Source organism: Vidua chalybeata, chromosome 12 (assembly GCF_026979565.1).
Source record: "Vidua chalybeata isolate OUT-0048 chromosome 12, bVidCha1 merged haplotype, whole genome shotgun sequence".
NCBI lineage: Eukaryota > Metazoa > Chordata > Aves > Passeriformes > Viduidae > Vidua > Vidua chalybeata.
In genome coordinates this window covers 11376284-11398662 of record NC_071541.1, presented here as the reverse complement: position 1 = coordinate 11398662, position 22379 = coordinate 11376284, and the positions used below count along the sequence as shown (strand labels likewise).

At 47.3% G+C, this 22379-nt stretch overlaps 1 protein-coding gene across 4 annotated transcripts in view; it reads left to right on the top strand.

The window, feature by feature from the left end:
• MGLL (monoglyceride lipase) overlaps positions 1-17163 on the top strand; it is a 102052-nt gene extending 84889 nt beyond the window's left edge. For all 4 annotated transcript variants that reach the window (XM_053953625.1, XM_053953628.1, XM_053953627.1 and 1 more), the window contains 5 exons: positions 788-924; positions 2431-2541; positions 6497-6586; positions 12282-12497; positions 13450-17163. In XM_053953625.1, the coding sequence (XP_053809600.1) occupies positions 788-924; positions 2431-2541; positions 6497-6586; positions 12282-12497; positions 13450-13575 (680 nt within the window). In that variant the 3' untranslated portion in view covers positions 13576-17163. The remainder of the gene's footprint in view (positions 1-787; positions 925-2430; positions 2542-6496; positions 6587-12281; positions 12498-13449) is intronic.
• Positions 17164-22379: the final 5216 nt, after the last annotated feature.

The window sequence follows — 22379 nt, the reverse complement described above, 5'->3', positions numbered from 1 at the left end:
ATTAGGCAAGATAATTCCCAGACACAGCATGAGGCAGCAATGTCCAGGTGTGGTACAGTTTGCATTAACACTTGTTTAAGAGGAGGTTGCCACTGAATGCTTGCCCTCTGCAGGCTGTTGCAACCTCCATCACTTGACCCCTTACCTCACACAGAGGAGGTTTCCAGCCCACCCAGCACTGCAGGGTATCATGAGAAAAAGCAGGACTGTGAAGCTTATGCACATTTAGGCCCTGGAAAAGGCAGTGTCCATGGTCTATTAAGTTTAGAGCAAGACTCTATCTAGACTTCAGAATCTTTCTGTTTCTGTCCAAGATGCTACACAGCAGTTACAGCTGCACAGTGAGCCCCCAGACCCAAAGCATGTGATCCCTGAGGCAAATCCCCATTTCTCAGGATGCAGTGGCCCATCAGCAAGGCAAGACAGCCCTTCTTCACCCTTGGAGTGAAGCTGGAGGTGGCAAGAAGTAAATTGGCACTCTTAGTTTTGAAGAGCAGATAGAAACATGGGGAAATAGAAGTCCAAATTTAGAGGCCCCTTGCAATCCCTTAACATTCTTTGATTCTATGATGTTTATTTAAAAAGTCAGGTCACGGACAGTACGGCACTTGACAGTTCTGTGCAGTTTCCTTTGCATTTCTGCAGCTCTTTTTCTGTTGAGAGATGACTGCAGGAGAAGGTCAATTTAGGACAGAAACAGTCCAACAAGCTTATTTCTGCCAGGCCCTTTCTTGACTGTAACCACTGCTTCAAATGACTTAGCTGTGTGCTCTCCTTTCCCCTGCAGTTGGCCATGGGCAGAGCGAGGGTGATCGTATGGTTGTCTCAGATTTCCACGTCTTCATCAGGGACAGCTTGCAACACATTGATCTCATGAAGAAAGAGCACCCCAAACTGCCTGTTCTCATCCTGGGGCATTCCATGGTAAGCACCATCCCCTACCCCTCCCAGCAGCACAGGACATGTGTCATAGTCTGGTGGTAATCATGGGGATGGCAGGAAAGAACTCATTCCACAGCAGCAAAACAAAACTACAAAGAACCTTCCCTTCCACTTCATTCACTGATTGATTTGCCAGCATGCTACAATCCTGATGTTTGCCTTGAGTAAAGACAGTCCTTAACTTTTCTACCCCCACCATGGCCCTAATTAGCCATTTGCAAGGAGAAGCCTGTTTTTTAACATAACCATTCATTCCCGTGCCTATGTGGTAAGGCTCACCAGCTCCCTGCAGCATCGAGTTTCCCCTTTCATTCTAACCAGTAACCAGGAGGTTAAGCCCTCCAAGGCTTTGTGAGCAGCATGGGGATGAAGCATGAAAATACCCTGTAGCCTTATTCTGTTAAACAACCTAACAGGAAAATGTACCAGGGATTAAGGCTGCAAAAACAAAGGCACTGATTTGGTGAACAGATCTGAAGCCTGATTCTGACAGCACGGGCCAAATCCCTTTATTCAAGCTAACAGTATTCCCACTGATGTCATTGATCTGCCCTCCCTGCCTTCCCAGAGGAGAGGAAAATGAATAAGTACTTTGGGATTCAGTCCATGCTTAGATAAATAAGTGTTCTGGCATAGGAAGGCATGGCATGCTCTGAAGGGCTCCAAAGCCACTGTGTAACAAGGAGCAATTTCCCAGTGAGGTCTTTGAAATGCTCCTTGCTGCTGCTCCATTTAACAAGCCCCTGGTTCTCCAGAAGTGTGGAAGTTCACCAAATATTTCCCTTGGCAGCTAATCCCCTGCGAACTTTCCCAAGCAAGCCCACCAGATCCCTTCCATCTGCACCTCTCGCCATCCGCCCGTCCTCGTGCGGGACGGCTCAGCCCGGCTCTCATTTAGCTCCGGACCAGGGGCTGGGTGTTTGCTGCCAGGCCCTTGGCACAGCACTGTGGGGCTGGAGGAGCTGGGGACACTGTGGAGGAGAATATTTAATTCCCATTAATTAGTGAAGATTTTCACATGCCTGGGGCAGCACTGCTGTTGCCCAGGTTACCAGTGGCACAGCACGGAGCAAGCCCGGCTTCACGGCATCTTCTCCGTGCAGCACCAGTCTGTCAGGCTGATAAACCTCAACTAATTTTTCAAGTCCCACCCGAACTACCACTTCAGACATTTTCTTCTTCTTGGTCCTTTAAAGTAAGGAGGACACAAGGCATCCCAGGGAGCTGATGGACGTTGCAGGGAGAGTTGAGTTCAGTGTGACGTGAGGGTTTATAGCATGAGAACAGAAACCAGATCTCTTCTCCCCCACAAAAACCAGACACTTCCAGTGCTTCTACTCCTCCAGCCTTCCTTGCTGACCACACTGCACTCTCAGTGGGGCAGAAGTAATTGCTTGCTTGGACTAAACCTCTTCCAGTAACAGGATTACTATACAAACAAGATGTTGGCACCTGTATTAAGCTGTGGGCTGTTATTTTGCATTGCAGGGGGGAGCCATCTCCATTCTGACAGCTAGTGAGCGACCCAGTGAATTTTCAGGCATGCTGTTAATCTCTCCTTTAGTGGTAGCCAGCCCAGAAGTCGCTACTCCCATCAAGGTAAGAGCAAACCCGCGTTGCACATGGTCACCTTGCTCTTCTGCAGAAGGAAAAGTGTTAAGACCTCTGGCCTTGAAATGCAAAACCCTGCAAAATCTGTGCCACCCAGATGCCAGTCAGTACTTTTCTTCTAAGTGCCTCCCCCACAGTTCCACCTGCTTTTCAGACGGGAAGTGAATCCTGACCCTGTCCAGAAAAACCTAGTACCAAGAGTTGGGTACTGGTGGTAGCAGACTGTGCTTTCTTCACCTCACCCCGTGGCAGCCCACACAATGCTGTCCTTTCCCTTCCTCTCCTACAGCTTTCTTCCTGACTCATGCAGAGTCTGGTATAGTTGCAACACAGGCTGCTGGCTAAGTCAGGCCAGGGTTATTTTTGGCATTTGGGGGATGACCAATTTCTGAACAGAACTAGAGCTCCTCAGTCTCAGAAATCCTTTATGAGCCTCAAAAGAGGCTTCCAGCTAAAGCATCACTGCCCCACCTGCATCCCATTTGGCTTGGTACCATAACTGGTTCTTGTCCAGACCGTCTCTTTTGGTTTGCATTTAGGCTTTATCCCCTCTCCCATTCACATTGCCCTCCAGAGCTGTTTCTGATCCACAGTTGAATTGCCCAGTTTGCCCTTCCCCAGGGAAGTTCTGCAAAGCAACTGAGCCTCAGTTCTCTCCTCCTTTTTGCATTCTAAAAAGAATAAACAATCCTAAAAGAAGCTGGAAGCAAAGGGAAGGAGCAGCTAAACCAGACGAAGGACAGTCTTTCATTCCCACAGGACCCCTTCCTTTATCTTCTCTCCTTAGACACTTCTCCTAGGGCTAGCTTCTTGTTCTAATTTACTTCTAAGCTATTTCTCCTTTTCTTTTTTTCTTCTGTGAGGAAGAAGACAGATTGCCTCAGCTTTCAGTATAATCCTGTCCCACTTTCTGCTGTAGCCAAACATATAGGGACCTCACAAATCATTACAAGCACCAAAGGGTGCTTTCTAATCACCTGTTTTCCACTGAAAAAAAAATGCATTAGGACCTCTAGCCTTAAGATGCAGGACCCTGCTGAGATCTGCACCACCTGCATGCCAGTCAATATTTTCCTTCTAAGTGCTTTCCCAGAGGCTTACCTAATTTTAAGAGTAGAAGTGAATCCTGAAGTCATCCAGCCCAAGTAAACTTATTTAAATGGAAGCCAGAATGCCAAAATCTGGTTTTAGGAGGCTGGTTACTGATTCTTCATGGGTGAGGCTACATCTGGCATAAGTGTCCTGTGAGCACCAGTGCCCCTGCTTTTTCTTTTCTGGGAAAGTGAAAGAGAATAATAATTAAGAAAAAAGAATAAACAGTCTGAATATGAGTGAGACTGTTAGCCTTTTCTTTCTAATCAAGGGAAATAGAGAAAGATTGCTATAGCTTTACCTTTTGCTAGATGCTAAACCCTTTCTGAAATAAGGACTCACCAGTTCTGTGGGAACTAGCTTTACTGTAGTCTGGTTTGTTGCAGATATGTACGAGATGATGCTTAATTTCACTGTAAGAAATAAGTGCAATGATGCATTACTTAGGTAGGAAATCCTATTCTTTAACTGACATATTTTGGAGGTTTTTATATGGTCTCTTTCCTAGAAAGTCTCTCACATGCAGTATTACAAGAGCACAGTCAGTTTCTTTCTCTTTCAAATCTTTTGTTGCATCTCAAAACTGATAAAAAATTAATTATTCCTGAAATAGCTCTGTTCTGTCACACTCAGTTGAAATCATTTTGGGAGTTGAAAAGGTATTTGCAAGAGGAAGGATTGAAAACAAGCAGAGTATTCCTGCATAAGCACATTTTCCCATAAAGCTGTGTGTTTTTTTCCCTCTGAGAGTCAAAAAACATTTCATGGTGATTGTGGTTCTGAGGAACAAAGGCTTAGTTTTCCCTTGGAACTGGTATGACTTCTCAGCCCTGGGCCATTTCCCAAGGAGCATTGCATTCATCCCTTTGCTGGGGAAGTTTCCAGCTGAGCAAGAATTTACCTTGGCCTGAACAAATGAGAGCTCAAGACAACAATAACAGTGAGCCAGATGACACACGGGGTCCTTCAGACCCTCTTAGAAATACCTTCCCTGGCTGCTGAGCCAGCCCTGGCAGCACCAGAGGCACAGCATGTTTGCAGGCTCTGTGAAGGAAGATCAAATGCTGCTCTTTGCAGAAACAATTTCACCACTTCCTCATAAATCCTGTGTCCTGATGGAAGCATCCAGCTGCAAATCCAGTAGAGTAAAAGGGATCTTGCTGCCTTCCCCTTTTTCTTCTCAACTGACCTGGACAAAATTCAGCTCTGAATCTTTGCAGTTTCAAAGGCTGCAGAGACAGGAGTCACATATGCTGGCAAAGGGCAGAGCAGGGGTGAAAGAGCATCTCCCATTACATTTCTGCTACTGAATGCTTTGAAATCAGATGGGCAGGACAACCCCTTAGGAAACATTCCCTGGTGTTTAATCCTGTACTGACCCTCAGCCTATTGTTTAAGGACTTACTACACGATATTCTCTCTTTACCTTTTGTGTTTTCCATTTTACCTCTAGCTGATCTGTTGCTTTCTAACCTGACTGGGCATCACAATGCTCACTGTCTTTCAGCCTGAATTTGCACCCAGTAACAATGCAAAGGACTTTTCCTAAGGTGTAACCAAAGTGGAAGAAAGTACTATATTAATTTTTGTTGTTGTTGTTGTTGCTTTATTCCTTTATTCTGTTCCATTTAGCAGAGATGACAATCATCAGGTTCAGAGTCTATAATCCTGCCTAGGATACATGGAGGTGCATAGCTTAAATCACCACTGCCTGGAGTTAACATGAAATGAGGAAAACCCCATTCCTTCTTGGATCATCATAAACTCATACCTGCATTGTTGTGTAGTAGAAACTAACTTTGCTGACACAATGTCATAGCCAGCGAGGGCTCACTATACTGGCAGGCAGTGACACTGGTTCCTACTCATGTCTACCCCAAGGTACACACGTGTTCCCAAACCTGCTGTGAGTCTTTACTGCTTTTCACTCCTCAATGACTTTGACTTCAACCTTGTGTTATTCCTCTAATATCATAATTAATCTGTTGTGTGTCATCTGTGATCTGAAGTGTCAGGGAGTGCTTCAGAAATGATTAGGTGTCCGCAGAAACAGAGGGCATAGGTGGCAGCCTTCCTCCAAGTGTCAGTTGTGAACACCACAGGGCCATAAACCAGACCAAAGAACACTAACTGACTTAAGCAGTGATCACTTAATTAAAGGCAGCTATCAAAGATCAGAGCAGAACTCTGATATCAATGTGCTTGTACTGCTATTGAAATGAAAGATGTTAGCCTTTCTTCTACGAGCAGTTTCCAGCCTGGGCTGCTCAATGCGTTTGTGTGTGGTTCCCAGGAGACTGTGTGAGCAATGGATTCCCTTAGCCAATGCATGCACACTTGGCTGTTGCTTATTTACAGGTTCCCTGGAGGATACGCTTATCAAAACGAGTGCAGCCTAGGCAACTGCTGCAGATGGCACCCAACATCCCTTACGCACTGCAACCTGAGATCAGAGCTGTGGCAGCAAGGAAAGGGCAATAAAACACCAAAACCCAGCCCTCTAAGAGCTGGAAACTACCTTTTCCTATCCAAGTACTTAACTGAGCCCTTTCAGAAATTAACTTGAGAATGAGGAAAAGCCACAGTACAATGAAGTTGTGCTGCTGCATGTGGACGGACAGCTGACGGCATTTCAGTCTAGCACACCCACTCCCTGCTCCCAGGAGCAGTTTAAACACTTTCCTCATTAAGAGAAATGTTTTAAATATAGGACAGATCTTCCTCCAGAGTTAGCTGACAATTCTCAACTGTTTAACTCCTGTGCTGATTTCCATCAGCTCAGGATTTGGACCTCTATGTTCCCTCTCTTCCTCTAATTGGCTCTTTGACTGCTTCCTTTCCTCTCCCACAGGTTTTTGCAGCAAAAGTGCTCAACTTTGTGCTCCCAAACCTATCACTGGGGTCGATAGATCCAAATGCAATTTCCCGGAACAAGAAAGAGGTGAGAACCTTAATTCCATTTTAACTCACTGTATAGTCGGTTTTGCTAAATCAGGAGAGCAAAATCTGTGCTGGTGGAGAAAGGTGACATATCTCTGAAGCCAGTGGAACTGAAGACTGTGGGAAACCAGCTGCTCCTCCCTGGGGTGTGCCTTGCACCCACAGCTGCTCTGGGTACCAGACATGACAGAGAGCTACAGGTGCAGGGGGAAGCACGTGGGAGCCGTGTCTTTGTCTCTGCTGCACCACCACCACTCATAACAGCAGCAAAACCCAACTCAGGTAGCAAACACACTGCTAAAGTCAACTTTTCCACCCCTGCTCTTTCCAGTGAAATCATGCGAAACCCTACAGTCCTAGAGATTTGTTTTCCTGCTTCCAAACCAGGATCACATTGTGCCAGATGCATTCAAGCAGAGGACAAGAGCGTGCTTGAACCAAAGAACTTGTTCCAAGGTCTCCTGGATCACACTCTGACTCTGCTACAGCCTTTCCAAACAAATGATATATCCATGCTGCACCCAAGAATAATACTTCAAGGGGCTGCAATTGAAGCAGCTGTTGTAACAGCACAGCTCCAGCGTCACCACTGTGAATGTGCATGGAACTGTCCTGGGGTTGAGTTTTTATAGTGCCACAATAGCCTGGGACTGGTCTCCCACTCACACTCCTGGTAATAACTGTGTCAGCCTGTTCATGCCATCACTGCACAAACAGGTGCAGTTGCAACTGCTGCAACACCACCTAAAGAGGGGTTTTCCTTCTCACCATTGTGGGAGGAGTGAAAGGAGATAGAAACCGTAAGTGGATGAAGGTGCTTGGGCTAGACCCAGAACTTGGTGCATTTCAGAAAGCACCATTTTTTCTTCAATTATTGAAAATGACACTCAAGGGTGTCTCAAGAGCTTTGCTGGTGCAAAGTGGTCACTCGTTCCTGTGCTCCCATGCTCACATCTCACTGACAGATGCTGTAATTTTCCCTGCTGTTCATGCAATGGTTCATACCTTAACTAGGAATTAATGAATTGCCTTTGTCTGGGGAGGCAGCTTGACCAGCGTTAGAATTGAAGCTGAAAGGATCAGGGGCAAAGACAGTGCCAACATCTGTGTGAGTGCAGTGCATTTGGCCTCGGCATATCCCACATCTTTGGCTCACCTATTCAGAAAACTGGAAAGCAAAGAGTTTCCCAGAATAGCCTCAAGGCTCAGGGTTGTTTCTTGGCACTGCCAGAGGGGTTTTTGTTCCAATGACTTTTAGTTCACTTATCCTTGAATAGAGCATAAGATTTCACTGTGTTGGAGGTGGAAAGATCCAAGGAGCTGAGGAAAAGAAGACAGGACTAGTGTGCAGTGAGATCATGTGCATCCACTGATGCACCATGTGACATATGCTCCAAAGTACCATATGAGGCTGCACAAAATATATGCCTGGGAAGAAGGCTGACTCCAATCTAGCTGTAGAAACCTGTTCTTAATTGCATTCAGCTGCCATAACTCATTGCATATAATTCAGAGAAAAAGTTTAAATTAGACAATCAATTCACTAAAATGACACAGAGGGAAGTTTTCACATCTACATTTGTATTTAGAGGATAAAAGCAATCAGTGCTCTGGAGGAGGAGAGGAATTGGAGAGCTTTATTCCCTACCAGAAAAGTGAGCGTGTCTGTGACGTGTGGGTCTTTACCTGCTTCTGCACTGATTTGTTATGTGACACCTGAACTCTGCTGCAGGTGTTTTAAATTTAAAACATTTAAAGATGTTTTGAATACACCTCCAAGAGCTGGATCCTGTGCTGAAAGATGCAACTGCTACACTTGATAGCTTTGTAGGAGAAAAGTGATGATGTAGGGACATCCTGAATAATAATACATTTAGGAAAGTGTCAGAGAACTCCTGAAATTGGCACACAGTATTGACTGAGCACTTCCGTGTTGTGGTGATGTTAGGAATCACCACAGCAACCACTGGACATACTTTATAATAATTGTTATTGTATTGTCTTTCTAACCACATACTTGCTGCTGCTTCCTCTGTTCTGTGATGCTTCAAGTCTCTAAAGCTTCCTTGGAGCATTGTTTTGCTCTGCCCTTTCCCTTTCCATGGAGCAAGGGAGAGCCTTTTGCAGTGGATAAAGGTGCAGGTCTGCTGCATTAGAGCCTGCCCATAATGGAGATGTCTTCCGAATGAGACACCCTGTGTGCTGTGCTGCCTTCTCACCTACACATGAGCACACAGCTGATAGAGCAGCTGTGGGTAGTGATGAAAGCACTTTCCTGACCCCCTTCAAACACCAGGATTTGAGGGTCCAGGCACTTACTGAAAACAAGACAGCATTTTGGTCCTCTGCCTGCCTCTAAGCACACTCCACCCTCCTTCCGGATTCAAGACGCTCAGATTTAAAGCACACAATGTGCTGGAAACATCCATTATTTATATGTTACACATACTCTCCTGCCAGACCAGCTTTCTATTCACTAGAAATATTTTTGGGACAACATCCAAGAATTTCCTAATGACTTTGTGTTCCCAGAAAGCTGTCTTCAGGCTGTGGGGACTGAAATACAGAATGATATAGAGATGTTTGTTTGATGCTTGCTGTACCAGAGGGGAAAAAAAGAGCAAGAAGTAACCTTAAAAACCAATCCTATTATTCCAAGAAAGAATGACATCACAGTGACAGCAACTTCTTTACCCCAGTAATCTTTGTTAGCTGCTGTTGACTTAATGGAATGGTCCCCCTGACTTAAGCCTTGCTCCTGCCAAGTCCACAGAGATGAGGCTGCAAGAGGGGATGCAGACCTCTAAACAGGTCAATGTGATGCAGCAGCCTGATGGTTGCTTCTGTCTTGGAATTACATAAAGATAAAAAGAGCTGTTGTGAGAGACCCTGGAGAGCCTTTGCCTGACAGTGTCTGGAAGCAGTCACAGGCTCTCCTGGGATCACCTTCTGTTCTTGCCCCCTATCTCAGAGCTTGGCGCAGCAACAACAGTTTTGGGCCTGCAGGGTTTGCAGATTGTAGCCTGCAAAATATAAAGCCCATTCCCTGTCTTTCCTCCTTCCCCAGAGAGCTGCTGCTTGGCACTCACTCCATGCACTGAGCATTAACTCTGACAAGGATTCCTGTTCACTGACTACGAACAGGATACTGCCCCTGCAGTCCTGATCATTTTGGGTTGGGACCAGATTTGGTCTTTTTTTTTTCTCCTGCCATCAAGTACACAAAAATATTTGCTGGCTGTTCAGTAGCTAAAAAATGCCCGTTCTTTCAGACAAGAGAAAGAAAGAAACCCTTCGGGTCATTCTTGTAGCATTTATGGGGCTGGGGCGGGGGCCAGCTCACGTGAATTCATCAACACTGTTTTACTCCATGGGAAGGGACCTTCTGTCAATCCATCTACCCATCCCTCCTGAATCCCTGCTGCAAAATCTCTTACTTATTACATTCAATTAAAAAATAAACAAACAAACTATCAAACTAAAAAATAATCAAACCCACCCATCTCAAAACTCTGTTGCTTTAGCACAGCACTGTGACATAGGTCCAGATTAGGCTGAAGCTAGTTTCTAAGTAGCCAATGCAACACAGTGGTTTTGCTCAAAAAGCTGATGAAAGTCACTGTTTGGCTGAGCATATCAGGGTGGACCCAGCTGCCAACACGAGAGTGAGCTGCACCCCACCAGGCACTTGGTGTTCTGAAAATCAAAGCTGAACTTTTTCCATGAGCACATTCACAGGGGAACAATTTACTCTAGACACAGCAGCTTCTTGCCCTGTTTGAAAGACTTTGGAGAGCAGGGAAGGTACAGCTGAACAGAGTAGGGGATGAAAGATGCAGATGGAGCTTTCTGCACCAACAAGCTGGTTGGGCACTGGGATGGTCCATGTGGAGCCAAAAGGACTGTGAGCTGTTCAGTCTCTGTTTCCCAGGGCCATTAGCGGGAGCAGAAGATGTTTACCATCCCTCAATGTCTTAACCACAGTCTCATCTTTGCAGTTGCCTCTTACAAGCAGTTTTCCAGACCCTCAGTAAGCACATAATTCTTTGAAAGGGAGATACCATGTGTAATATCTAATATGATGAGCTGTGATGATTATCTTTGTCTCCCTGCCAAAAATTACCCCTCACTTCAGAGCAGACATAAACTTGCACAGAGACCAAAATACAACAATAGCCTTAATCAAATCCTAGAAACATCCACCACTTCCAAGGATCCCTAAGTGAGTTCTGTGACAACTTGAATTTTTTCAGTCCAACTCCAACTCAAAGTGGAGTGGCTGTACAGCTGTCCTCCCTGGACATCCTCAGTGCTGTGGGCTGGGTCTGAATGGTGTCAGCCACAGTCCCAAATTTCCTCCCAAATCTTTCTCTTGCTGCATGTAGGGATAGGAACTATGAATTCAAGCAGTGGGAGATTGTGGGGACTGGAAGTAAAGAAGTGATGGGGAAAGACTTGTGAGCATCAGGGTGCCTCACTGCCACCTCCATTTCCAGTGCTTTGTGCTCCAGCACATTTGAGATGGCAACAGGAGAAACTGGCTTCAAACCCTCTGGCAAGTGAATGCATCCAGTGGGAAAGCCCCACCTGAGAATCTGCCACTCTGAGAATCTCATCTCAGTGGGAACTGAAGACAGAATCCACCCCAAAACCTTTCTGTCCTACAGTGCCTGCCTGTGCTACACCTACACATGGCTACGTGCCCTTGGGTAGCCTGTTGGGTCACCCATGGTCCCCTCAGGGCAGGCACAGGCAGAAGCAAAAGGACCTCAAGTTAATGCCTTCAAAGTAGAATTTGAACAGACCCCACTGCCTGTGAGGAGAGGAGGAGATGGTTTTCAGCTAACCTATAAATAACCATCATTTCTATAAACATCTGCCAGGGTTGGGAGAAACTGGAGGCTGTGCCAGAGACCAGCCCATAATCAAAGCATTCTGGCAAATATTGCGATAGTGGGGTCTGTGTGGGCCGTCTCCACATACAGTATACAAATATTTACTGTAGATTTGCCTGGCTGCAGTAACTACTCCCTCCTAGCAACTTTCTCTACCAGCTCTTGAGCATTTTTATCCCCTCACAATCTGGCTGAGCAAGTCATTGACAACTTTTTTTTTGCCTACCACCTAATACCATCATTTGCTGCCTTGTCTGTCATACTTTGCAGCCAGAGATGAGCCTTTGGCTTTGCAGTCACCTCTGTCAGTTGTCTGGAGGTGTAGGTCATGATCACCACCCCCGGACAGGGAAACAGAACATTTGAGCCCTCAGCAGAGAGAATATTGGCCTGGAGAATATCAGCTTTCAAATAACACAGTCTGAAGAACACTCTGTAGAAGATATATCACATTGGAATGACAGAAGGGCACAGCAGAGGAGAAAAATGCAGGCAGGTGCCCCTGTGGGAATAGTCTTTGTCCAGCACTGGTTGTTTCCCGGCAGGAGCTCCTGTCAAAGAGCTCTGGCTTGAATATTTTGTAGTGGTGCAAGAGAGAAACATGCAGCAAAGAGCATGTCAGGTTGTGTGAGCAGTGCTGGTAAGCCACAGTACCTTGACCTTGACTTGATGGCCAAATGTCCTGAGAGAGCAGGGAATGACTGTGCAAGCCAAGGGAAGACTCTCCCCTGCCTGGCTGATCTGCTTTTTCTCACACGCATGAAATATTGCTAATGTTAAATTACCTCTTCTTCCTGCCAGATGGAGTCTTACACATCTGATCCCTTGGTCTACCACGGTGGCATGAAGGTCTCCTTCGTCATCCAGCTGATGAATGCCATTGCCAGAATCGAGCGAGCCCTGCCCAAGCTGACTCTGCCCATCCTGGTGCTACACGGCTCTTCCGACAAGCTCTGCGATATCAGGGGCTCTTATTTACTGATGGACACAGTGCAGAGTCAGGACAAAACGCTCAAGGTCATCTTGATTTCTTGATTGTTAGGAGATTATGCTGTCAGTGTTGGCCTGAGCACGAGTGACTGTGAGGGGTGGGAGCCTGCTGACCTCCAGAGAGCTGGAGGCAAAGAGAGCTGGTGGATGGGTGAGGCTGGGCAGGTGACAGCCCCTTTCACTGGGAGGTAGCCCAAGCTCAGTGTGGTGGCCTTTCACCAGCTACAGCCAGGCTGGGGGCAGGGGATGGTGGGTGATCTCCAGGCCTGCCCCAGTGCTGGTTGCATGCCTGAAGAGTGTCTTGGACATGAAGCAGCTTGGTGTAGAAGTAGAGCAAGTCTCATAAGCAGGTAAAGTGTTGACCCAAAAAGCTCTTCTGAACAATGCCAACTGTGTGAGCACCAGCCTTACCTCATGTCCCAGCGTGTAAAGGTGCAGGAAGGTCTCTCCAAAATGCTGGACAACAAAAGCCATTTCACATCTGCTCATTTCAAGAGAACCACAGCTGATTAACCAATTGTTAGCACATGAATAAACCTGAAAGAAAAGGGAGGGAGACCAAGGGAAAGCTTTTGTCATCAGAAAAATAAATGGATAGTCTGAGCATAAAAGGAGTAAAATTGCACAAGGCATGATGGGAACATCCCCCATTGTCCTTTACATTCCAAGGGCATGATAAGTATTTCCTCCTCCTTAGCTGGAATGAGGCTGGGACATGCATTATGTTCCTAAAGGGCAGCAGGGTACCCTGGTACCCACAGATGTCAGGCAGTAATGCCAGCACCTTCCTGCTTGTTGAGGGCCAGCACCACCGGTGGCATCTCCTTGATTTCATAACCTGCTACATCTTGGAAAAAAACTAACAAGTTGTGGGCAGGAGGTGTTGGACCTGTGGGTGTTGATGAGAGGGGACTGAAGGCTGTTTTGTTCATGCAGATTTATTTTTTCTGTGCTAATCTCTAATTCTCCCTGGTTGCAGGTGTATGAAGAAGCCTATCATGCCCTCCACAAAGAGCTGCCTGAGGTCTCTACCTCTGTCTTCACAGAAATACTGACATGGATTGGCCAGAAGGTCTCAGCAGCTGGGGAAACCAGCCATACTTAAGAGCGATTGCATTTGCAGCTCTTACTGGGGTTTTCTAGGAATAGATGTTTTTCTTACTAGAAATCTCTTGGGAAAAGATCTAACATGGAGGGATTATTGGAATATTTTATCACACACAGTTTAAGGGAGGGTGGGGAGAGAGGCACAGGGTGGGGCATTATTTGCTGATGTAAATGGCCACTGCCCTAATCTGGAGAAGAGTTGATAGCTGTGGGATGCCCCTCACCCACCAAACTTTCTCCACAGCTTCCCCTTCTCCGCTTTTGCTGTGGTGACTGGGGTGTGTTTATACTGCAATAATTATTGGTATGTAAAAGAAATCAGTATCTTCCACTTCATGGTTTTGATGCCAGGTGCGTCCCTTGTCCCCACCATCCAGCACCTTAAAAACCCTGGTCCTTGAGAGGAGAGCACTAACGAAGGTGCTGGGTGATGAGGAGAGGCTAAAGATGGAGTTGACAGCTCCCCGAAGGTGAAAGGCTGATTTTCAAGATCAGACCCCTTTGGATACTACCTTTTTAAGCAGACCAGGCCAGGGGATAGAGATGCCTCCCCCACCACCCTGCACATCCTCTGCAAGTTTGCACTTGGGGAAAGCATGTTGAACAGTGCTTTAATTGAGCAGGATCCCAGAGGGAAGAGCGGGAATGTGGAATCAAACCCACTTAGCACATTCAATTCCTCTGCTTTTCCCCATGTCAAACCCCATCTCCTCTGCAAGATGAACTATTCTGTAAATACCCCTAGGGACAGGGTTCCTCCCTTCTTTTTTTTTTTTTAACTCTCTTTTTTTTTTTTCCTTTTGGAATTAATCACTTGTGCTACTGAAACTGAAAAAGCAAAGTCAAAGTTATAAGAGAATATAGTAATATAATATATGATATACAGGTGGCTGGAAGCTGGGAAAGAAATGGGAGGAGAGTAAAGAAGGAGTTAATAATTCCTTCTCTTGGCAAGGAACAATGTTGTCCTACCAGGATCCAGTCCTTTCTCCATAACTTTACAGTCATAATCTGTTGTTTTCCTTCATCAGTTGGAAAATGTCCTGAAAATAATGCTAGAGAGAAGCGCAGAGCATCTGGTGGGTGGGGAGTAGCAGTGGGTGTCCTCATGGTCCACTGGTTTAGCAGGAGACCCACAGCATGAGCAGAGATCCTGTCCAAGCCCATCCCAGTCTCCTCCCAGTCAGCACTGGGGTGGATCACTGAGGGGCTGAGCTCAGCCCTTCAGGACATGCGGGGAGCTGAAGGCAGAGTGTGCAGTGGGATCGTCCATCCAACCTCTACCTTGCTGTGCTGGGGCATCCACAGACCCTGCTGCACAAGCTGCTGTGGAGGAGCCTGTGGACAGGGCCTGTGGTGCAGGTAAGCCAAATTCTTGAGCTGCCTGAGTCTCTGCTAGCAGCAGGGTGAGAGGAAAGAGTTTAGACCCTGGATGAGAGCAGAGACATTGTACTGACACAGTAAAAGCTGCACAGTGATGACAGAGTGGCTGTGCTGGCTGATTTATCCAGCACAATGGCCCTCAGCATGAATATACTTCTTGGCACTATCCAAAGGGAAGGGGTTCAACCTGCACCTCTCCCTCTGGGTTTGCAAGAAGAGAATGCAAATGTTGCACTATGAGAGAGTGGGACATCTCCCCCAGTGACAAACCAGCCCCTACTGCCTTCCCTGGCAGCAGCAAGAAGCACCACTGTGCCTTGAGCTGCTGTCCCCAGGGCTGGATCCCTCCTTTGACAGTCAGGGGGTTCACCCACCTCTCCTCCCTTTGGAAGCAGTTCTAGCAAGGTTCAGGAAAGGGACCTCTGTGCAATAACAGTCAGAATCAGGGCTCAGTCCCATTTGGTCCCAGCAGCATGGATGGATGAAAGATGTGTGGATGTATCCTTGTAGTTGCCCTAAGGGGCCCAAGTCAGGGAAGCTCTTTTATACAGGTTGATCCAGGCACTTTGGCATTTGTATTTTCTTGCCTCTAAAGAGAGGAACGAGCTGTAGTTCTCCCAGCAACGTTAGCTTTTAACTAAATATTATTCCAGTGCAATCAGCTGTTCTCAGCAGCCCCTGCGAAACCTCTGGTGACACTCTGGGAAAGAGCAATGAGCAGGTCACCTGCTTTCCATCTTCAGCAGTCTGTCTTGAGGCAACTTCTGTTGCCTGAGCAGGCTCCCTCCTGGCCAGATGCTGCTAGAGAAAGACAGCAAGAAGAGAAACACTACAGCAGTGATAAATCTCACCTGCTTCTTCAGCTGGAAGGGGAAACAAGTGGGTGTGATCCAGAGGTGACAGACGTTGCGGGGGTAGTAGCAAAATGATGATTTAAGGATAGGATTTTTGAAAGCACTTTTCTAGAGGAAGTCAGGAGGAGTAAAGCAATGCCCACAATTTTTACATCCCTTCCAAAGTGACAAGCACTTTGCAGGAGTGGAGAGGGAAGCGACCCTTCAGCAGAAAGGTCAGAGCCTGTCCACTCCCTCCAACCTGGCTTCAGGCAGAGGAACGTCCGTTGTCAGTGCCTTTGCTAAAATGTGTCCTTTCACCCAAGAAACATCTGCAGCTGAACAGAAATAAAGGGAAACAAATTACATTGATCTGGGGAAGACTTGTCTTTCAGTCTATAGCTGAACTCAGCAGTGGCACATGGCCTGGGGAAGCTGTTTGAAAAAAGGTTTACAAACAAAACCTACAAAGAACAGCAACAAAAAAAAGCCAAATGACCCCAAAGCCATGGCACAGCAGCAGGTACTGCCACCCTCAGCCAGTTTTCTGAAGAGTTACCTTCTGAGGCAATTAACACAGGGAAACCTATCCAAAAGAAGCTGGACACTGCCTGCGCTGACCCCACAGACCCCAGGGCTGGCTGCTGAGCAGAGGGGCCACAGCTCCTTGGCAGGTGGGAAATGAGTGCAGAGGGAAGGAGCCGGGAACAAATCAGCCTGGGCCAGGTGAGACACCGATCCGCACATTTCAGCTCTCTTGCTGTTGCTGATCCCTTTCCCTGCCTGTAAGCTCCTTTATACTGACCTAGTTAGGTTTCACCAAGCCCCGGAGGAATTCTTCCTTGGCTGACCAGATTAGCAATGAGCAGAGCAGCTGCTGAGGGAAATGTAATTACACTCTATTTCCAGCTGGCAGGTACCACTTGCAGGGAGCACAGCCAGCCTTACGAATGTTGCTGTGCAGAGCTGCACGAGAGTCTGGTCTGCCTTGGAGAACAGGTGGCACTCGTGACTGAGCAATAGCAACGTGTAACTACTGTATATATCACCACCTGTAGCACTGAGAGGCCATTTCCCACTGCCTAACCCATCATGTTTTCTATTTAGCCTGTCCTTTTTATACCACTCACCTTAGCACACTGCCAGCACAAACCTGTTGGGATCACATTTCCTTTTACAAGTAATTCCTGAGGTTGTCTCTCTTGTTCTGTTGTGTTCCAGTTCAATAAAATACATTATATATATATATACATATATAAAAACATATATACATACACATGTATTTTCAGTGGAAAAACCATATACAAGTTTAGGATTCTTAAAGGAATACAATGTATATTGCAACTAATAATAAAGTTATGTTTTCTGAACAGAGTGTGTCTGAGGGCGTCACTGGTGACCATTGCAAAGTGCTTCCCACACCCCAGATTAAACAACAGTGTGGAGCTGTTGGAGGATACACAGTAACAGGCAAACTCAGCCTGCTTCAACACCTGGTTCCCATGCTTTTAGAAGCCCATTAAAATGTGATGTTGGTCCTGAACTAAACCCAGTTCCAACAGGAAGCATCTGCACTGTGGCCAGGAGTAACTGCTGATTAAATCCTACATTTTGACCCCAGCTGTGACTGCAGATCAGGCTGGGGAGTGGCTTTGATACTCTCAGCTCCCAGGCAGTGCCCAGATGCTAAAAGAGCTCCTGGTCTGTCCAGAGCTGGGGTTGGTGCTGTCAGCATGCCCCACACTGCAGAACTGTCCCCCTGCCCAGAGAATGGGGCTGGGCAAAGAGCAGCCTCAAGGTCCTCTCCTGCTCTCCCCTCCGTGCACATTTCAGGACAAGTCACTTGTCTGTAAGGGCTCCCCAGCCACTCACACTCCAAACCCTGGGACGGCTGCTGCAGCAGGGGACAGTCAGGACAGTCTGCTGTCCTGTCTCATGCCAGAGCCATTAGCAGCACCAGACCCAACCTGCAACCTTCATCAACTCATTTCATCTTCCTTATGCCTCAAGTCACTAAATCAAGAGAACAGTATTTTCCTTCTGCAGTCCTGTGCAGGCTCTGTGTCTGATCACAGCCCAGCTCACCAGGTCAGAAGCTCTGGCCAAGGGCTTTGATGCCCATCAACACAGATAACAAAGCTGGGGCTTTTCACCAAGCCAGCAGGCACACCATGTCACTTAGGAGCATCATTAGTAACAACATTTGCTTTAATTCTGGCAAGTCCACAGCTCTTTTTTCTGATATTTTGGTCGTTTGTTAAGCTCATCACAGTTTTGAGGGTCACTGGAGGGTGCACACCATGGTGCTGCAACAGGGACTAAGCACAGGAGGGAGGGGATAGTCCTTCACAAGGCTAGGAGCAGCATGAAGGAGCTCTTTTGGAAGTGCACTTCTCCCAGTGTCACCACCTGATGGCCAGCGAGCTGTCACAGCCATAGGTGGCCCTCCTGTTTTTAGCCTGTGCTTCTACTCCGATCCAGTGAGTCTGCAGGAACCCTGGGCCTTTTGCCTTTTTCTCTTCCCTCAGCCTGTGCTCAGTCTGGTGTTATCCAAGGCTGGCTCTGGGGGTAGCTACCAGGTGGGGATCAGCCAATGAATGGTAAAGCAGGAGCCAGAGCAGTGTCAGGGTGAGAGGGAGAGCTCCTCAGGAGTCCTTTCCAGTCACGCTGGCACGGACAGACAGCCTGCATCACCACTGGGACATAAGACAAGAGGTGCCATGCTCAGTCACAGTGCAGCAGGGACCTTGCCTCTGTCAGACTTCTGGCACCACCCAGCCCAGCACCAGGCCAGGCTCAGGCACTGAGAGCAGGCAAAGGCTGCAGCTCCAGTGAGTGGTGAAGGATTTTAATTCAGATCTGCTCAGCACGTAACCCACAGTGTTTCACTTCCATTTGCTGCTGGTTAAGCATCAGAGGAGGGAGAAGTGGGGCTGCAACCCACTGCAGAGCTGCTGCTGGGGGTGAGCAGGGACTCGCACCTCTCCACCTGCCACTTCCCTGCCTGGCTTAAGGCAGAATTTCATCACAGGAAAAGAGAGATGGAGCTGAAGGGTTGTGCAGGTGCCACCACACCAGCAGAGACCACCGGTGCCACACACATGCTGCAGCCTGACCGCCTGCCAACAGCACTCCTGCTCACCCAGCCCCTGGGCAGAGCGGGTGTTGATCAGTCATCGGCTCCTCTCCCCACATATGAGCACAAGTCTCCTTTGCACACACAGAAACAGGGTCATGCTCTCCCAGCTTATCCATCTGGGATGCTCTCTCTCTCTCCCTGTGATGGGGAAGCTGCTGATGTGGAGCTGCCACTCACCTTCCTGCTGCTCTCCAAACAGCTGCCTAATTTAGCAAAACTGCCACAACCACGAGCAAACACTGCAGAAGCCACATCTCCCAACAGGCACAAGCCAAACAACCAGCCTTCCCATGGCCACCACTCCTCGGAAGGGAGTGACACAGGATTCATTTCCCTTCTCTCTGGAGGAAACTCTTCAGTGGATGGAAACATTCCAGGAATTTAGATGAAAAACAATTCCTAAGAGATCAATTAAGAGTTTGGATAGATCGCATGATATGCGCTATCCAAAGGAAACTTGGCAAAGAAAGCTACTTGGCCTGGGGAGGAGCTGATGGGAGGGCAAGATGTCAAGCATGGAAAACACTTGTCTTCTAAGAAAGCACACAGAGACAAGAATGGCAGAGGGGAAGGAATAGCAGCTGAGAGGCAAAGGACAAGTGGTACCTTAGGAATGTTCTTGAAAAAGGCAAACAAACCTCTGCCAGAGCACAGTAAACCCTGGCATGAGACAGAGCCCCAGGAAAAGCTGAGCTTTCCAGATCTCCCAAAGTCAGCAGCCTTTGTCTTCATTTACATAAAAAAAAAAAAAAAATGCAATGGCAACACCAGCAAAGCTCTCTGCAGGCTGACACCGTGAACCTTAGAGCAGATTTGTTTAGCAAATAAACAACTCCTGTTCCCCATACAGAGGAAAATAAAAAATCAGCCTTTCCCCCTGGCTGGACTGCAGGATTGGCCTCATGCTGAAATGACAGCAGTAAGCCATTCTCCCTGTGGGCTGCACAGGGCAGCCCTTGTCTTTGTCACATCAAAAGCTTCCAGGGCTCACTCCATGCACTCTTAACACCAAGTCCTCTCCCATGCTGTGCTTATGTACATCCCATGCTGAGGCTGGTCTGTACCAAAACGCAGCCCTGAGGCACTTGTGTGACTGGTGAGTCCTGGATCCCCAGTGAAGGCCTGATGTGCCCCCTCACTGCAGCACCACGAGCACTGTGGTCAGCAGAGCAAGAAGTACTGACCCCTGGTGTGCTTTCAGACTGATGTTTATTTGCACGCTCGATTGGAAAAGGTCACAAAATCAGGAAAGAAGAAATACCATCTTCCCTGCCCCCAGTAAGAGAAGGAGCAGTCACCCAGGAGCAGCATGGCCAGAGCCAGCACCTCGAACCGCTTTGGAGATGCTGTGCCTGATTGGCACTCAGACCAGAGAAGCAGCACAGCAGAAAGCAATGCACCTGAAGCATTTTCAGCTTCTCAAGAGAGCTTTTCAAAACAGGAAGGAGATTGAACTTTCCACCAGCAAACTTCTTTTGAAACTCCTGGATAATTTTTAGTTTTAGATCCATGGAGAAAGGGGATGGAAGGAGCTCTAGAGAGCAGATTGCTGCCTCCTGTTACAGAAGCAAGCTTAAGAAAATTAATAGAAATATTGGTAGTTCTGCTATGCTGTGCCAAGAATGTGTTAGAATAAAACCTCTGAGCATATGGGAGAGATACAATGTCAACTCAGCCTTGATATGAAAGATCAGCCTGTCTCTCCTAAAGCACATCCCAAGGAGCAGTAACACACCAGCTCACCCTCCCCTCAGAGCAGGTCTCTGCACAGCCTACCTCATACAGTTTATCACTGTCACAGCCTTGTACAAATAGTACTGGGATGACCCTGGCTCACAAAGTTGTTATAAAAGAATAAAGAGGGAGGCATTTTTCCTTACTGGAGTTTTAATGGCATCACAGTGCAACACAGGCCAGCTTGGTTTCCTCCATGGGAAAGCTACATCAAGTTATTTTGGACCAAATCTTCCTGAGCCCATGAACAGAAGCATCTGGCTGCACCACAGCACTTCTTCACTTCTTCACCTCCTTTTCCTAACCCAACATGCCAAAGCAACAGCCTTGCCTTCTGCCATACCAGCAAACAGAGCAGGCAGACTGCTGCTGTCATGAGCGAGCAAATCCCACTTTCTAAACCTGCTCTTTCCCCTTGAGCTTGCTCTGCTGGGAACAGGAGGAGGGAGAGGAAAGCTCTCACACTAATTTTCAGAGCTTATTTTGGGAATTGGCAGCCAGACCCTTGGGACTGGAGCTAGTTGTTTGCATGGTACTGATTCTCTTCCAAGGTTTTCTTTAATCTGCTGAAATGCCCTTCAAAGCTTGCCCTGCACTTTTATGCTTACAAAGTTAACCACAACCAGGAAAAGCAAAGGGCATGTGCATGCTCATTCCCTTTTCCCCAGATGCTGATCACATGTAAGCTTGAATTCATAGCTTGACTTGGACTTTATGTTTAGATCTGTGTGTCCATAGCTGCACCCAAATTTGGCTGCCTAATCAACTGCCCCTCTGCAGCGCTTGCCTTGGGTATTGCCAATAACCCACCTCCATTTCCAACCTAAATTTCCACCCTAAAACTCTTGAAACCATTTGCAGGCTAAAAAAGGATTCTCTGTCCTTCTCCCTCAGCACTTCCTCAAGGCAGGCAGCAACTCCAGCAGAGCCAGCACCTTTATTCAAAACAGGCCCCGATTATAATAAATGGTTTGCTGGCGTGGCCTCTCAATAAATTTGTTCTGTCAAATCTATTTTAGCTTAGAAGGTAAAACAAAAACCTGCTTCTCAGCACACCCAGCTCGTGAGCAGAGAACCACGCCAAGCCATGGTTTGCCAGCTCTAGCCAGGATCACTCACCCTGGGAGCTGGGCACAGACACATGCCAGCTCCCAAAGCTGTGATGGGCTTTGCCAGGCTGCCCACAGCAAGAGAAGAACAACGTCACCCTGAGCAGATGAGTCTGTCAATGCACTCCAACTGTGAACTGCTACGTGGGAAGTGCCATCTCCACTTTGACCATGAGTGTACAACATGAACAGCTCAAGCCTCTTGCAGAAAGCTCATCCTTTACTCTCACAGCAAAATGCTGCTCCTTGTGTACACTGTTTGTTGAGTCCCAAAAACCTGATTAAGCCTTGAACTTTTCCAAGCCCTCCCTTCAACAGCATTAGTCATTCAGACGTTATTAGTATCTCCTCTCTGAACATTGCATGCTCCTACAGAGTAACGGGGATGCTCGTTCCCTGAATGGCAGTCATGCTCCGAGGTCAACAAGGGCTGAACAGACAGCTCAGCTATTGCCTTTACCCAAAAAACTGTAGCCACCCAGGCAGAGAAAAAAGCAGGTGACTGTGTCCTCAGAGAGGAAGGACTGCCCAGACACTTCAGCAGAGTCAGGGGTTTTGGAGAAAACATGGGCTTTCAACTCCAGGAGTGCACTGAACAAGTCAG